This window comes from Neofelis nebulosa, chromosome X (genome assembly GCF_028018385.1).
Source record: "Neofelis nebulosa isolate mNeoNeb1 chromosome X, mNeoNeb1.pri, whole genome shotgun sequence".
NCBI classification, from domain to species: Eukaryota; Metazoa; Chordata; class Mammalia; order Carnivora; family Felidae; genus Neofelis; species Neofelis nebulosa.
Genome location: NC_080800.1, coordinates 10,552,389 through 10,570,235, shown reverse-complemented (window position 1 = coordinate 10,570,235; position 17,847 = coordinate 10,552,389). Strand labels below are relative to the sequence as shown.

At 47.9% G+C, this 17,847-nt stretch overlaps 1 protein-coding gene across 9 annotated transcripts in view; it reads right to left on the bottom strand.

Annotated features, from left to right (window-relative positions):
* Positions 1-249: 249 nt before the first annotated feature.
* Positions 250-17,847, bottom strand: part of OFD1 (OFD1 centriole and centriolar satellite protein) — an 81,148-nt gene continuing 63,550 nt past the window's right edge. For 5 of the 9 annotated variants that reach the window (XM_058714030.1, XM_058714028.1, XM_058714025.1 and 2 more), the window contains 11 exons: positions 17,438-17,529; positions 16,150-16,339; positions 14,870-15,000; positions 14,209-14,320; positions 13,081-13,674; positions 12,466-12,589; positions 8,363-8,463; positions 7,330-7,449; positions 4,046-4,203; positions 1,279-1,431; positions 399-766 (listed from right to left, as the gene is read on the bottom strand). In XM_058714030.1, the coding sequence (XP_058570013.1) occupies positions 599-766; positions 1,279-1,431; positions 4,046-4,203; positions 7,330-7,449; positions 8,363-8,463; positions 12,466-12,589; positions 13,081-13,674; positions 14,209-14,320; positions 14,870-15,000; positions 16,150-16,339; positions 17,438-17,529 (1,943 nt within the window). In that variant the 3' untranslated portion in view covers positions 399-598. The other 4 variants (XM_058714026.1, XM_058714027.1, XR_009257229.1 and 1 more) reach the window with 4 other exon arrangements.

The following is a 17,847-nucleotide window of genomic DNA, read 5'->3' as shown; positions in this document are numbered from 1 at the left end:
CTCCTGTTTGGCAGGGGGTAGGTAGCCCAACTCTGGAGAGGAAAGCAACAGAGGAGACTTCCAAAATGTAGGTCCGGAACTTGGCCAGTAAGTTTTCGAATACAGATCACGCAAGACAAAAATGGGGAGGTGAAAACAAACCTACCACCCCCAGCTCCTTCTAGCGTCATACAAAGCCTGAAGAGGTGTTGCCAGACTAGATGATTTTTCGTTTATAACCCAAATAAAATTATGAAAAACACAATCACATGGGATTTCACGTAAGATTTTTATTGAGGATTTTGTGTCGTTACAGAAAATCAACAGGCCTCAAGTCACATTACATGGGTAAGGCAGTCAGCAGCAAACATGGTTACCAGAAGTCATCTGGCCCTTCGGGAGAAAAGCCTGTGAAACTAAAGGAAAAATAAAATATTGTTATTAAATTTTTGTTAAATTTATTCAGGGATCTTTATCATGTTCTCATTCTTTCCCTGTGGGCTTTGTGCCCTTGCTTACTATTTATTTCAGAACCAATTTCACAAATTAAAAGATGCTGTATGTTTTGGTTTTTTTTTTTGTTTTTTTTTTTGAAGTCCCTAAATTTTGATTGTTTCACTCATTTCTCACAGACAGACTCAAACATCTGGACACTTCCTTTGGCTGACACAAGCCCCCACGTGATGGTTTGTGCAGGCAACGTCACGTTGGGGGAACCATACCTTTCGTCTTTGTTGTTAGATGGCAGTGTTTCCACTTGGGAGCCTTCTCTGACCACCTTTGAACTCTGATACCAAGAGGGAAAAAGAATTTTGAAATTACACATGTAGGAATTTTATTCAATACTTTGATTTCTCTAACAACTCTGAGATAAAGGTCATTTAAGAAACTGAAAGAGGTGACTTCTAAACATCAAATTTAGTAGGTGTATCAAAATAAACCACCTGCTACCCATTCTCAACACCCAGTGTCTGAGACTTAAGTATTTAGGTCTCAGAGAGCACTAATGCATTTTTTATTCATGAATACACCTTTCATTTTTTCTTTCTTGTTCTTAAAATAATGAGACACAGGTCAACTTTTATCAAATTTGACACATCGAGATCTCTTCCATCTTTACCCAAACAAAAGTGATGAAATTTGGCCAAGAGATTCAAGGCTCTATTTGAACTTTGCATCTTCTACGCCTCTACTTTTGGTCTCCGACGGAGAAGGCAGATTCTCGTCCTAAGGTCTTCAAACAAACCAAAGCATCCCCTGGCACCCCTTCCACAGACAGCCGGTCCAAAGCATCAGCACCTTATCTGCAGACTCCTGGTCTTGATGTTGCTGAAGAATTCTCATGTACTTCTCTAAAGGATTTTCACCACAGACAGGCTGGTCTTTCGTTTCTTCAACAGTCATTTCCATTTCTTTTTCCATTTCAATCTTCAATGATTCTTCAATCATCCTCTGTGGAATACATAGGCACCAGCATAGGAAACACAAATACATCACAACAACTTTTAAACGTTTAAAAATGCATAGTAATGTAATCCTGATCCTTTAAGTACAACCTGCATGCCAAAGAACAATTTCCTTAATTGAAGTCATTGCCATGCAAGAGAAACCAAACAAGCCATCTCAATGAAGGAGGGGATTAATTCGCCTCACGTGTCCTGTGCTTTAGGCCAAATTAACCAGGAGTCCAAGAACATCCATATGGAAGATTTCAAGAAGACTCAGCAAGCGTGTAAAGTGACAAGAGTAATCCACACGCCTGGAACCACAATCAGGACCAAGAAGGCCAGAACAAACCCAGAGGAAGGAGGAGGACGAGGGAGCCCCAGGAAGGCACCGGTGACCAACAGTCACTTCCCCTGGGTTACTCTCATCCCACCTAGCTGACCTCGGAAGCTTTCTTTAAACCCCATTTAAAAAAGGCAAGATCTAGGGGCGCCTGGGTGGCTCGGTGGGTTAAAGCGTCTGACTCTTGGTTTTGGCTCAGGTCATGATCTCATGGGAGTTCAAGTCCCGAGGTGGGCTCTGTGCCGGCAGTGCAGAGCCTGCTTGGGCTTCTGGCTCTCTGCCCCTCCTCCCCCGCTCATGGGCGTGTCCTCTCTCCCTCCCACCCTCTCTCACAAATAAACTTTATTTATGGCTTATTTCCAGGACCAGAGGAGAATGCATGCCAATGAGCTCATAAAAGCTCCTCTTTGTTGTGAAACTCCTAAGGTCTATGTTATACACAACCTCTCTCAGTCTTTTAAAGGAAAGGAGAAGATTGGGACGCCTAAAGCAGGCTTTTAGTAATACTAAACCTACTAATACTAAGATTTGTATGGAACCGTAAAAGACCCAATAGCCAAAAACAATCTTAAACAGCAAAGCCGGAGGTATCACAATCCCACATTTCAAGATAGACTATGAAGCTGTAGTAATCCAAACGGTATGGCACTGGCACAAACAGACACACCGATTAATGGAACAGAATAGAAAGCCCCAAAATAAACGCACACTAATATGGTCAATTAATCTACAACAGAAGAGGCAAGAATATACAGTAGGGAAAAGACAGTCTCTTCAATAAATGGTGCTGGGGAAATTGGACCACATTATTATGTTTATTTTGAGGGGGGGGGCAGGCAGAGACAGAGTACGAGTGGGGGAGGGGCAGAGAGAGACACACACACACACACACACACACACACACGCACAGAATCTGTAACAGGCTCCAGGCTCTGAGCTGTCAGCACAGAGCTCGGTGCGGGGCTTGAACCCTGAGCATGAGATCATGACCTGAGTCGAAGTCGGATGCTCAACCGACTGAGCCACCCAGGTGCGCCTGGACCACATTCTTAAAAACAAGCTCAAAAAGATTCAAGACATCAAGGTGAGAACTGGAACCATAAAACTCCTAGAAGAAAGCATAGGTAGTCATCAGACATTGGCCTTTGACATTTTTCTAGATAGATCTCCTGAGGCAAGGGAAACAAAAGCAACAATAAACCATTGGGACTACATCAAGATACAAGTTTCAGCACAGCAAAGGAAACCATCAACAAAATGAAACAACAACCTACCGAATGAGAGAACATTTTTGTAAGTGATATATCCAATGAAAGGTTATCCAAAATATATGGAGAACTTACACAATACCAAAACAGGAAAAAAACAAAACCCCAAACAATCCAATCAAAAATGGGCAGAAGACCTGAATAAACATTTTTCCAAATACATTCAGATGACCAGCAGAGATATGAAAATATGCTCAACATCAATCATCAGGAAAATGCAAATCAAAGCAACCAGATAGGACGTCACACCCATCAGAATGGCCCAAATTGAAAAGGCAAGAAACAACCAACCCACGCTGGCGAGGATGTGGAGGAGTCATCACTGGTGCAGCCACTCTGAGGAACAGAATGAAGGTTCCTCAAAAGATTGAGAATACCATTACCACAGGATCCAGTGAATCCGTAACCGGGTCTTTATACAAAAAAGCCCCAAAACGTTCATTTGATAAGATACATGCACCTCTCTGTTTACAGCAACTTGATTTACCATGGCCAAGATATGGAAGCAACTGACCGTCTGTCCAAAGACGAATGGATAAAAGAAATGTAGTATATACAGACAACGGAGTATTAGTCATAGAAAGGAGGAGATCTTGGCATTTGCGACAAAAGATGGACCTAGAGGGTAGGATGCTAAGTGAAGTCAGAGAAAGATACCCCATGATTTCACTTCTATGTGCCATCTAAAAAACAAACCAAAAACACCCAGGCTCAAATATAGAAGACTGGTGCTTGCCAGCAGGATAGGTGGGTGGCGGATGGGTGAAATAAAGGGGGTTGAGAGGTACAAACGTCCAGTTATAAGTTACAGAGACGTCAAGTACTGCATAGAGAACACAGTCCGTAATACTGCAAGAATGTTGTATGGTAGAAAACCAAAACCAGACAAAGTTGCCCGCCACTCCTAGGACTTTGGGACACAGCAAGGACCTCCCTCCCTGAGAGCAAGGGACTCAGGAAGGGCACCGTGCCAACGCCGGTAGAGAGAATTGGGTTGCACTGATCGTTACCCGCTCTTGATCCAGCTTCTCTAGTTCTCTTCGTTCCCTTTCTAAAGCTTCTTGCAGTTCACTCTTCCTTATTTCTTCTCTTTGCTTTTGTTCTGTCATGTGCTGTTCCCATATTTTTTCTTCTTCCTTCTGTTCTCCCACTGGTTTCTGATCTACACCTAATGGGACAGAAAATAAAGAGCAAGTCGTTTCCAGCATCAGATTTTTCAGATGTAAGCAGGACTGCTTCGCAGGGGCCCTTCCCAAGACTCAGGAAGAATCTGCCGGGTTCTCAGAGGGCTCTTGGCCTGTTCCATCTGTGAGCCCCCAAACCCACTCTGAGCACCGCACCCCGCCTTTACTTGGCTGAGATGCAGATAAGCCACCCTGACCACGATGACTTTAGCTGCCTCCCACGCCCCCCCATCACATCTTCTCCCCGTCTTTGCCCACCTCCTCACCGCTTCCCCAGGCAAGCCCTACCTTTCCACTTCTGCCTCTGGTTAGGAGCCTCCCCCCATCTCTAGGATTCAGACTTAACCGTTAGTCCCTATTCATTTACACAGCTCCCACCCCCCCCCCCTTTTTTTTTTTTAAGTATACTTATTTGAGAGACAGAACGCAAACGTGTGTGTGCACAAGTGGGGAAGGGTCAGAGAGAAGGGGAGAGACAGAATCCCAAGCAGACTCTGTGCGGTTAGGACAGAGCCCCACGTGGGCTCAAACCCACACAGGAGATCATGACCAGAGCGGAAACCCAGAGTCGGATACTTACCTGATTGAGCCCCGCCCCCCAGGCGCCCAGACACAGCCCTCTTGTAACTCCCCGCCTTGCTCCCGTGCAGGGGTGCTGCAGTCTCTCCTGCACCCCCCATGGGACACCACCACACCCTCCCCCTGGTCTAGCCAAGTAACTGCCGCCGCCCACCTCCGCCGGGCTGATCCCCCACCTTTCCCACACCTCCCTCTCCGGTCCTGACCTCTCTCCATGTTTGCTCACACCCATGTTTCTACTGGGCTCCCTGCCATCGACACAGGAGATCCTGCAGCCCTGGCTTCCTAGCTGAACTCCTCATCCTTGTCCCTGGAGTCATGCTCTTGGCCACACCACGTCCACTCGGTCACCAGGGCTTACACTTTCCTCTTCCTCCTCCTGCTGCAGTTCAGGTCCTCATCACCGTTCACCCGGGTGGCCGACATCACTTGGTCAAGGGTCTCCGTGACCAAGGTCTCTCCAGGCCTCCAGGCAGCCCACCTTCACCTGCGTGAGCACCAGTCACTTCCGGATGTGCTGTGCACACGCTCCGCTCCGGTGGAATCCAAACCCGTGGCGGTCGAGTGCCAAACTGCCTTTTCCCTTCCTGCCTGACCTCCTGGATCACCTGAACGTTCACGTCCGAAACCTCCTGTCTAGGCACCGGCACGCACACGGGTGCCCGAGTACAGCGCCGTCTGCCCTGCTACCCGCTCGCACGTCCTCCTCAAGCAGATGTGCTCCCTTCCCCCAAGCCCCACCCAGGATGCCAGCCCTCACCTGAATGCCACATCTTCTGTGAGCTCCTCATTCCTACAGTGACAAGTGGCCCCTTCAGCGCCATATTCACACAGTACCTTGTCCCTGCCTTGTCAAGACCCATAAGCACCCGTCTCCCTACTTCTGTCCCTTCCGGCCAAGGTCCGGGTTTGAATCGCCTGTTCTCTAGGCTGCCAACACACGTCCCCACGCCTCACGTGTTTAACTTGATCTCAGTTCCACAGAGGACTACGCTGACCTCTCTCCTCCAGCTCTGGTCCAGAACCTCAGCTTTCGCAGCAAGGCTAACACAGACAAGCACAGATTCACGACGGGACTTCCAGCCTCGTGGCTGTGCTCTAGTCACCAACCAAAAGTTAGCGTCTCCCACAGGAGAGCGGCAGCACAGTCTCCACTTGATCCTGGTCATGAAATTCGAACCCCAGAGGCGGCCGCTGGCCACTTGCACAGGCAGAAACGCAGCCTCCTCGCTGGAGGCACGTCACTCGTACGGAGCGGCGACCTCAGGGCGAGGATGCCGTTTGGGGGAAGATTTCAAGAGACAATGAGGAAAGGGCTCCTTCGCTGCGAGGTGTACTTGGTGGCTCCAGAGTGGCAGAGGGAAACCTCTTCGGATGGAAGAGCCAAGAAAAGCACGGTTTCCACTGGCACAAAGATAGTAAGTTTTAGGCTTTACCTCCCTTGGCGCCCAGAAGACGACGTGAAACAACAACAGATCTGAGAGTTCCTCAACGATCAAAACGTAACCCCACCGTTTAATAGTAATTTAAGAAGCCATTTATTGTAACGTACAGTACCTGTCAGAAACAGAAGGCCTGTCAACTCAGTTCGTGTCCCCTTATTCTATTGCATTATTTCTATTCTCTACTCACTCCAGTGTCTGCCCATCAGAGCTGCTCTAGGGCACCACTGTCCCCATCAGCTTCCTATCGGATGCCATCAGCCATGGCCTGCTGACTGTCCTGCTAGAAGCTGCATGAAGCAGGGGCAGCTTCCAGAAAAGCATCCAATATGCAAAAGGCTCTTGATTGAGTCTGAGTGAGCACTTTCCAGAAATGACTTGCTCTGGAACCAGCAAAAACCAACCCTCTTGCTCCTTTCAGTGATTCCTCATATTCTCAACTGCGCCTGAAACCAACAGACTGGTTTCAAGAAGCATCCCATGGGTTTTAGGGATGATGCTCTGCCGATGTTTGGGAAGGACCTACGGGTGGTTTTACCTGAGGCATTTCCTTTCACCTCTGAGGCTAAAACACTCTGGTTCAAGGAGAAAAGGACACGCCTGTCGGCTGAGCCCTGGGGCAGAGCTCAAATGTCTCCACTGGGGAGGGAAGCAGGCGGTCTGGAGAAGGGAAGAGGAAAGACCAGGTGGGCCAGGCCAGACAAGTCTGACACCCAGTTCTCCTCCCATGTCATCAGCTTCCCTGAAGATTGAAGTAGATCAACTTTAAAAAAAGAAAAACCTTTATGTATTTTGAGAGAGAGAGTGTGAGGTGAGGGACGATGCAGGGGGACCAGAGAATGCCAAGCAGGCTCCAGTTTTCAGAGCAGACCCCGATGCAGAGCTGGAACCCACAAAGCATGACATCGTGACCCGGGTGGGAATCAAGAGTCAGACGCTCAACCTACTGAGACCCCCCCAGGCGCCCCGGGAAGGTTTTTCTTGTCCGACTTTAATGCATGGAAGAAGCAAATAACTAGAAAACGAAGTAGTATTAACTACCACTAACTCGTTAATTTATTTTGTGAGTACAAACAAAGCAAAACTTACCAGGGTGGCAGCAAGCGAGAGGTCCGGCAGACACCGCGGCGGCGGCGGCACCCACGTGAGGCACGTCGCCAGCAGGATGGAGGCCGTCCACCTCAAACTGCCTCAGCGTGCTCCCTGCATCTGCAAGAGGTGTGAACGCGAGTCCTCAGGAACCACAGCGAGGGAAGGGCGTGCGGCGCGGCGGGGGAACCGCTCGCTCCCGAGCATCAAGTCTCGGCCAGAGCAGCCGGGCCAGCTCTAGAGTCTGCATCACAGCCGCCTGTCTGCCCGTGTTCAAGTGTCTGCAAGTGTTCTTTAGCTTTGAGAATCACGTTCATTCACACGATCAAATCCGTCACCCAACAGGAAAATCAGCTGAGTCCCAGAACTCACCTGGTTGCTGCTAATCGTTTGAACTGTATTTAAAATCATGATTTAACGAGCCTAACAAGGGGGAGTCACAGGGATTTTGAAAAGTTTACTAAGCCATTTAAATGTTCAAAATATTCTACCTTTCACACTTAGCGATGAAGCTCACGAAACACGATGACAGCTTATATACAAAGCGGGGCCATGGCCAGGATACCATTTCTAGACTCTTTAAGCTTGTAGTATTTTACCTCTATTCTTTAATCAAACAATGGGCTTTCTAAATCTGAGGCAGTCAATGGAATCAGTGTAATTCAAACAAATCTAACTTAGCATGCTCTTGTTCCATAAAAGGAGAAACAAACAAAAAAAATCATTTTAAATCTGAGGCAATCCCAAAAGTGGTAAACTGAATTGAGGATTCAATTAGAGGCTTAGCTCCCACTCTGAAATGGTGAACTATCCAGAAACATTTAACGAACAGAACTCCGAACAACCCCCCACCCCCCGAAAATCTTTGTGATTCAAAAATGAGGCAGTATGTTAATATCTGTGGTTTTACCACAAAAATCAAAATGTCCTAATCTGTAACAGCTTCGCTTTTTATGACCGTGGTTATGTTTCACCAGAACTAAGCTTTCTACATTCTTAACTTCTAAAAACCAGGACTCCTATTTGAACTTACATTCAAAAGATGATCCAAATTCCTCATTGTCCTTAAAAGGTAGCTTGTCTGGATCTGAAAGTTCTCCTTGTTCTTCAAGTTCTGTCTGTCTCTGATGAAGACTGGATTGGAAGAATAAAATTCAAGGATGTCACGTTGAAGGAATATAAAACCCCAGAGCGCAGGATGACGCAAACTCTTTGGGACTCAAGAAACTGTTGCAGAAGAGCAGTTTTCCTTGGACTCACAGACAACAAGGGCTACGCTGCAGTGGGCACCCCCCACGCACTGGCTGGGAGAGAAGTGCTACCCTCATCACCATGCTGTTCCCGGGAGCAGTTCATTTCCTAAAGAACCCGAAAGCGTTTTGAAAACAATTGTGCACACCGCCAGCACGTGCCGGCTAAGAGTGCTACACTCCAAGCCCCCTGTAAACTAAACAGCCCTCCCTCAGCACACGTGTCTCGTCTTTCTTTTTGGCTTTATTACAAGAGTGATCTAAAAAACCATTAACACGATTTAGGATAATAGGCACACGTGGCAATTTTCAACTCTGTACAAGAAAATGGAATCCACATGCAGAAGCCCAGAACGAAGGAGTCAGCATCTCCTGCCATGGGGACTAGGCATCAACAGGGGTCCCACAGGAGACCCCAATCCCAGACTGAGCCACCCACCCCTGTGCTCCTGAACACACCCACCCACGTCTGCTTAAGCAGTCGTACCCCAGGACCCACTACCAATTGAGGGTTTACTTCCATTATATGCAAATTGGAACTTAAGATCAGGAACAAGCCAAGGAGGTCCACTCTTCCCACTTTGACTCAACATAGTACCAGAAGTCCTAGCCACAGCAATCAGATGAGAAAAGGCATCCATGGGGCACCTGGGGGGCTAAATCAGTTAAGCAGCTGACTTTGGCTCAGGTCATGAGCTCATGGTTCGTGAGTTCAGGCCCCGCGTCGGGCTCTGTGCTGACAGCTCAGAGCCTGGAGCCTGCTTCAGATTCTGTGTCTCCCTCTCTCTCTCTCTCTCTGTCCCTCCCCGACTTGCACACATGCTCTTTCTCTGTCTCTCTCAAAAACAAACAAAAGGCATCCACATTGGAAAGGAAGAAGTCAACGGTCACTCTCTGCGGACAACATGATCCTATACATAGAAAACCCTAGAGACTCCGCCAAAAAACTATTAGAATAAATGGATTCAGTGAAGTTGCAGTATAGAAAAATACCCAGAAATCAGTTGCATTTATGTACGCTATTAATGAAGTAGTACAAAAACATAACTCTATTTACGATTGCACCAAAAATAGTAAAATACCTAGAAATAAATCTAACCAAGGAGCTGAAAGACCTGTACTTGGAAAACTATACAACACTGATAAAAGAAACTGAAGAGGACACCAACAGAAAGCCAGTCCATGCTCATGGATTGTGAGAAGTAACGTTGTTCAAATGTCCCTGCTACCCCAAGCAATCTACAGATTCAATGCAATCCCTATCGAAATACAAACAACATTTTAAAAATAATCTTATAATGTTTATTTTTGAGAGAATGAGAAAGAATCCAAAGCAGGCTCCAGGCTCTGAACTGTGTACACAGAGCCCGACATGCGGCTGCAACCCACAAACTGTGAGATCATGACACAAGCCAAAGTCGGACGCTCAACCGACTGAGCCCCCAGGTGCCCCAACAGCATCTTTACTAGAACTCGAACAAAGACTAAGATTTGTATGGAACCACAGAAGACCCCAAAGGGCCAAAGCAATCTTGAGAAAGAAGATCAAAGCTGGTGGGATCACAATCCCAGATTTCAAGATATGCTGGAAAGCTATAGTAATCAAAACCATATGGCACTGACAGAAATAGACACGTCCATCAAACAGAATAGAGAGCCCAAAAAGAAATTCACACTAATATGGCCAATTAATCTGACACATGAGGCAACAATATACAATGGGGAAAGACGGCCTCTTCAGTAAATGATGCTGGCAAAACTGGACAGCTACATGCAAAACAAAGAAACTAGACCACTTTTTTATACGCAACACAAAAATCAACTCAAAAGAAGCTAAGGACCTAAACCTCAGACCTGAATCCATAGAAATCCTCAAAGCGAGCACAGGCAGGAATTTCTGTGACAGCAGCCTTCGCAACATTTTTCTAGGTAGGTCTCTTGAGGCAAGAGAAAAAAAATAAACCACTGGGACTACATCAAAATAAAAAGCTTCTCCACAGCTTAAAAAAAAAAAAAGCCATCACCAAACAAAAGGCATCCTACCGAATGGGAGAAGAGATTTGTAAATGATAAATCCAATGATGTCCAAAACACGTAGGGGCACCTGGCTGGCTCAGTCCGTTAAGTGTCAGACTCTTGCTTTTGGCTCAGGTCATGATGTCACAGTCGTGAGATCAAGCCCTGTGTAGGGCTCTGTGCTGGCACGGAACCCGCTTAAGATTCTCTCTCCCTCTTCCTCTGCCCCTCTCCTACTCTCTCAAAAAAGAAAACTAAAATATGTAAAGCACTTATACAACTCAACACCAATAATCCAAATAATCCTACCAAAAAGGCCGGACTACCTGAAGAGACAGCCCCCAGAGACGACACGCAGATGGCAAAAAGACACAGGAAAAGATGCCCAACATCACTCATCATCAGGAAAACGCAAATTAAAACTACAAGGAGAGATCAGGTGACATGTGTCAGAATGGCTAGAATCAAAACACCGAGTACCACCAAGTGTTGGTGAGGGTGTAGAGAGAAAGGAACCCTCCAGCACTGTTGGTGGGAAAGCCAAGTGGTGCAGCGACTGAAAAATGATACGGAGCTTCCTCAAACGGTTAAAAATACAATTACCAGATCATCTAGGAATTCCACTCTTGGGTATTTATGCAAAGACCACAAATACTAATTTGCAGACATCTATGCACCCCTCTATTCACAGCAGCATTACTTACAATAGCCAAGATCAGAAGCAACCCGAGTATCTACTGACTGAAGAATGGATAAAGAAACGTGGGTGTGTAAGCATGTATACACGCACCTATACCTAACGGGATATTAGCCATAATTAAGGATGCGATTTTTGCCATTTGCAACAACGCGCATGGACCTAGAGGGCATGATGCTAAATGAAATAAGTCGGACTGAGAAAGACAAATACCCTATGATTTCACTTCTATGTGGCATCTCAAGAATAAGTGAATAAGAAGGAGTAAGACCTCTAAATACAGAAAACAAACTGACAGTTGGGAGAGGGAGTGGAGGGGTGGGCAGAAGGGTGAAGGTGGGTGGGAAGTAAAGGCTTCCACTTAGGAAACGAGGAAGCCACAGGTATGAAAGGTACAGCACAGGGAATTCGCTCAAGGGGAGTCTAACAATACTGCATAGCAGCTACACTCGTGGGGAGCACAGCATAACGTCCAGAGTCCAATCACTATCCTGTACACCTGAAACGAATCCAACATCGTGAGTCAACTATACTCGGGTCCAAAAAAAAAAAATTAGAACGTTGTTTGTATTTTCAATGCCGAAATATTTTTGAGTGACTAACAATGTGTAAAAATGTTTTCAACTTTTTTAAAATATTTTTTAGAGAGTCAGAGACACAGAATGAGCAGGGGAGGGGCAGAGAGAGCAGGAGACCCAGAATCCGAAGCAGGCTCCAGGCTCCCAAGCTGTCAGCACAGAGCCCGACACGAGGCTCAAACTCAAACCGTGAGATCATGACCTGAGCCAAAGTCAGACACTTAACCGACTGAGCCCTCCAGGGGACCCAAAAATTGTTTTCAACTGCATTTGTTTTTGCATGTTTTGTACATTGGTTTTATCTTTATAAACTGAGTCTACTCTTGCAACTATGAAGATGTTTATTGACCCCATCGTCTCTATTCTACACGCCACGCTTGGCAAACCAGTAGAAATTACTTACTTGCTAAAAGGAGTTATTTTCTCCAAGCATGGTTATTTAGAGGATTCTCAAAGATCGTACGTCATCTTACAATTTGATTACAAATTCTGTACTGCTACGTGGTCTTTCATATCCCCCAAACCCCCAACAAGTCCAGCGTGAGACCGGTGAGGCTACCCAGAGTGGGTGTGGCCGAGGGGAAGGCGGGGTTACCTGGCCTGCTCCGGAGGGCTGGGCAGCAGGTGGAGGGAAGGGCTGTGCCCGGACTCAGAGGGTGATGGCTGGGGCGTTGTCTCAGGACCAGGAATGCAGCCAGCAGCACGGGATCTGTCCCCACCTAAAGGGCAGAAAGCTTGACCATTACAAATTGCAAGGAGAAGGTAGCAACGTCGTTTCTGAACAGTTCTGTTACCTTGAAAAAGCTAACATTACCCTTGCAAACAGTTGGGTAGAACACATAGATGATCTACCAAACGGATGATTCAAGCACCTAAATACAACTACAGCAGTGACAAATATATGCAACTCACCAGAGGTAAAGGGAAAGCCACCGGTCACTCAGCACAGGTCTGCCTGCCGAGGAAACTGCTAAAATGGGACACTACCCCACTACCTCCCTCGGCATCCCCGCCCCGTGTGGGAGATGCCACCGTCAGCCAGACAAGGCAGGTTGAGACCGAGGACATGACTGCTGGAGCTCGGGCCCTGCCAGGCTCAGCCCCTGCTCCTTCCTGCCGTCCCGGGCTGCACTCTCACTCGGTTCAGAGGCCCTCTGAGCACCAGAAGCTTCCAAATGCAGAGCACCCCGCAACCCTCTTGGCAGCTCACCTTCCAGATACACTTTAGCAAGGAGGCTCCTCTTGGCCTTGGGCAGGGAAGTGGAGGAGAGGCGTCTGGAGGGCGTGCCCTTGCGCGGCCGCGCCTCAGAAGCCGAAGCGCTGCTCCTGTCCTCCTCGGGTGTGCCTGCCAGAGGCTGCTCGGGGACAGCCGCGTCCTCTGCGGAAGTACGTCTTCCAGGGAAGCCGGAAGTGGTCTTTTTGAGCGTTCCTGTCGCATGCAGGGGTGGCGGGCTCTTGGCTGAAGACCTTCCCGTGGGGCGTGGATGAACCCTTGGATGGTAAGTTCGGAAAGCTTTCTCCAAACGTTCGGCCTCTTGCTCTAGCTCTTTCACCCTTGCCTTGGTCTTGGCTACAAACTCCAGGTCAGAATCAGGGGAACTACTCCCGGCGCTCGCACTTGGGTCACTTGCGATCCTCGACAGAAGCATGCCTGCCATCAGCCTTTCCAGTCCGAAAGCATCTTTCAAGAAATCCCCGTTCAGGTCACCGTTGTGAGGTACCACCACGTTGCCACCCATTAATCCGCTGATGGGCCGATCGAGCAGAGAGTTCTTTGGGTTGCGGTACACCTCGTTCTCTAGGGCTATGGGTTACAAAACGACAGTGTGAGAAAGGATGGGAAAAGGTGGAGGATAGAGTTAAAAGAGATCAAGAGCATTATTTTGCAAAAATCAAAGTATTCAGGACAAACTCGCACATTCAACACTTTCTGAAGCTGCAGTCATGATCAACATTTATCAAGAGAGTGCATGTACCAGCTATGGCTTCACAGGCCTGCTTTCTTCACGCAGAGGGGGGGAGGGGGAGATACAGAATCCTAAGCAGGCTCCAGGCTGAGCTGTTGGCACAGAGCCTGACATGGGGCTCAATCCCACAACCGCAAGGTCATGACCTGAGCTGAAGTCGGACGCTTAACTGACTAAGCCACCCGGGTGCCCCAAGACAAGAGTTTTACTTCTAAGGTGACACATTTCTATAGCTTTTCCCTACTGTGAGAATTACAACTTCACTGAAACATCATCATTACGTGTTCACAAGCATCAGAAGCTGCTCGCATTCTCTCTCCCACGTGTGCACCCACACACCCACCCACACACAAGTTAAAGAGGTGTCTAACCCGTCTGGGTTTGTGTCAGTTGCAATTTCAAATCGGCCACCTCTCTCGTTAACCTCTTTACGGAATCTTCGTAATCGAGGATCTGGGCCTTCAGCTGTGCAGAACGTTCAATCTGCCAAGATTCAGAGAAGGAAAAGAAATTAATGTAAAACCAATCACACAGCATACTTCCAAAGGCACAATTCTCTCATCGGGCTGATGTTCTTTGTCGATTTGACCAATTCTCAGCAGCCAGACACCCATCACCCCCGGGGTCCCGATGAAACAACAACAGAACCCACTAGCAAGTTCCACAGCTCCTTTTTCACTCCTCTCCAACAACAGCTACTCCAGCACAAGAGGCAGACGTCAGAAAGAGCATCGATACTGTTGCATCACAGGGGGGAATCAGGTACTTTTACCAGGGAGCACCAACAGGGATTGGAAAACTGCGTGTTCAGGGGGGGTTACTTTCCTCTCGGTTTTATTACTATGGGGAACCTAAGGTCACACAACAGCTTGAGAGTTTTCTCCAAGGACAAAGAACACTGGGGGAGTAATCAGCAGACTGGGGGCTCATTTCTGATGCCACCGGCTGACTGGTGCCGGTGTGGCACACACCGAGTCCCCAGGCCCACAGAGCGGCCCGCCCAGATGCCTGGGTGAGCCAGGCAGTACTCACTTCACTTTGCAGCTGCTTCTGCAGGGCCTGCCTGTGGGTCTCGAACTCCTTATGCTCACACACGATAGCGTTCTCTGCTTTCTTTAGTTCTTTCTGAAAAGCCACCAGCTCTGGAGAAGGCTGAGCCAGGTCTGTGAAGGTAAAAAAGCCTGCTCGTCACCAGCCTCACGTTTTCTCGTTTCACCTAACAAAAGCAGCTCAAGAGGCTTTACGTTGTTCTTCCCTTTGTACATGATAGTAACTAAGGAGACTAAGAGCCATCTCGACTCACCAACTTCCCAAAGAATTACTTTAGAAAAAGTTTATTTAAGTTTACTTATTTTGAGAGAGAGGCCGAGCATGCATACGCACGCAAGCACTGAGGGACAGAGACAGGGAGAAAGAAAGAATCCCAAATAGGCTCCGCGCTGTCAGTGCGGAGCCCGGCGCGGGGCCTCCAACTCATGAACTGCAAGATCATGACCTGAGCCGAAATCAAGAGTTAGTCATTTAACCGACTGAGCCACCCAGACGCCCCAAGAGAATTTAATGCACGTGACTGCACACTTCACAGCTCTCCAGGATTGTACTCCCAGTAAAAGAATTCTTTCAAATCCAGAAATTAACATGCAAGCCCACCAATCTGCCCTGTCAGAACCTGCCAACGACTGCCCCGAGGTCCAGTCCGACCTGGGCATCTGTCAGTGGCACTTAGGGTCCAGGCAGAAAGCAGATGGTATCCCCAGTTCGGGTCACCAGAAGATCCTTCAATAAAGGGACTCACATCGGGTAGCCACGAAGCACAGTGTAGTTCCCCGGGCTACCGGGGCCCTGTTGTCAACGCTCCTAGGGCCTGGAGGGTCAGGAGGGGAGGAATTCCCAGACCCGGAGACCGTGAGCAGGTACAGAGCCCTGAGAAGCCAAGGCCTGGGCTCCTGCCTGGCTGAGGCCCAGGGCCCGCCCCGGCCTACCGCACGGGAGGAGACGCAGAAGGGATCACAGCCACCTCAACCTCACTCTTTTCTCTCCCTCCAAGCACAGGAGTGTGTCCCCACTGGCCAAACCCAACCAGCATTCAGAGGAAAGGGGAGCCGAGGGCCACCCAGAGAGGCATATTTATACAGTTGAAAACTTGTTAGCGATGCAATTTCGTGGCAGCGAGTGAAAAGAATGTACCTTCAATCCACGAAATTTGAGAAAATCTTCTCAACTGAAGCCTCCCTTACAGGACAGAGCAGTTTCGGAATACTGAGCCAGTGTCAATCACAAAGTCACGCCAATCCGGACAAGACAAGACTTACGGTTTAGAAGACGCAAGTTCTCACTTCTGGTCTCTTCCAGCTGTTGTTTAAGTAATTTATTTTGCGCCTGAAGCTCCTGTTTCCCTTGTTTCAGTAGCGAATAGTCACTCATTTCTTTCACCTTTTCTCTCAGCAGGTGGTTTTGCTTGCTTATCGCCAAAGACTGGGTTCTGACCGACTCTAACTCCAGCTGGAATCGAAACAGCAACACCTGTGTGTGAACAGTGGGTGGCTACAGTCCCGCCTACGTCCAGGCTGCCAAGCTGCCTGAGGCTGGGCGCCACGATTTAATGAAGGTCATCTGACCCAAGTCTGTTTCTCTGCAAGGAGACGCGAACCACAGCAGAAGTCCTCTCCTCCAGAGGCAACTAAGGGCCCCCCAAATCAACCCCAGATTGCAGCAAGGCATTTAAGTATCAAAGGGGGAGATCTCACTAACGTACTGTGGGGTGCTTTCCTCTTAGTAGTACAATACAGCTCAAGTGTGGTTACAGAAGCCTACAGAGTTCTCTAATACACAAGTCCTTACAAACTATGCTCTCTAAAATGCTACAAAACAAGCTACAAAAATAGGTTCTGTGCCTAACATTTTATGTACCTCAAGTTCCACCTCTGTCCTTCACATAGCACAGAAGTTTTTATTTTTTTTGAGAGAGGCAGAAAAAGAGCGAGAGAGGGAGACACAGAATCCAAAGCAGACTCCAGGCTCCAAGCTGTCACCACACAGCCAGACGCAGGACTCGAACCCACGAACTGTGAGATCACAACCTGAGCCGAAGTTGGACGCTGTAAACGACTGAGCCACCCAGGTGCCCCGCAAACACACAGCTTAATCCAAGTGAAGTAACAGTGGCATGTGACAAGCGCATCTCATCGGGTTTTAAGCTGGGAGATCCTGACATCCTGACAGGAAGTTTTCCTGCCCTTGATGGGAAGGGAGAAGAGGCTGAGGTAGAAGCTAGTGCATACAAGCCGCGTACGACGTGCAAAACTTAGCTCCCCGAACTCCCTCCACAACCACGCATGGCGGGAACATCCCAGAGTTTACACAGGAGGAGTCTGAGGTCACAGAGCTTGCCCCAAGGCACACAAGCAGAAAGGGAGAGACACAGGATTCAGGCAGGGATCTAGGCCCCAAAGGACATCCTCTTGCTGTGCTTTCCCAGGAGACTAAGATGGAAACAAGTCCCAACATGTCAAGAGGACAACGTAAGATAAATCACGCAGGACTAAAGCTCTAGGTTCATATATTGCCTCATGTCGATTTCAAAACACAAGACTTCATTACCTCGAGCTCTTTGACACGTTTTACAGAATGACCAAATTCTTCCTTTTTCGCATTAATAGCTGTGAGCTCCTCTTGCAAATGTATAGCTTTTTCTGAAAGAAAAGAGCCAACCAATTAACATCATTAAGTTTTCCTAGTGAATACAAGTCGTTTAATAACTTATGGCCACTGTGTCACACCTAATGACCATTATTTCATTATCTGAATAGCAGATGTCAAGGTCAAAACAAATCAGCAGCCAAGTAAGAAACAAGCCCCGTTACTCAACATGTGACGGCAAGTAACGGTCAAATACGCGGCAAGCCTAGTCCTGCTGCACAAAAGTCACCACTTACACCATCGGCTCTGAGCACAGGGCCCGCATGCCGTCAGGTCGGAACTTCCTTAAAGACAGGTTTGTCTGTTGGGAT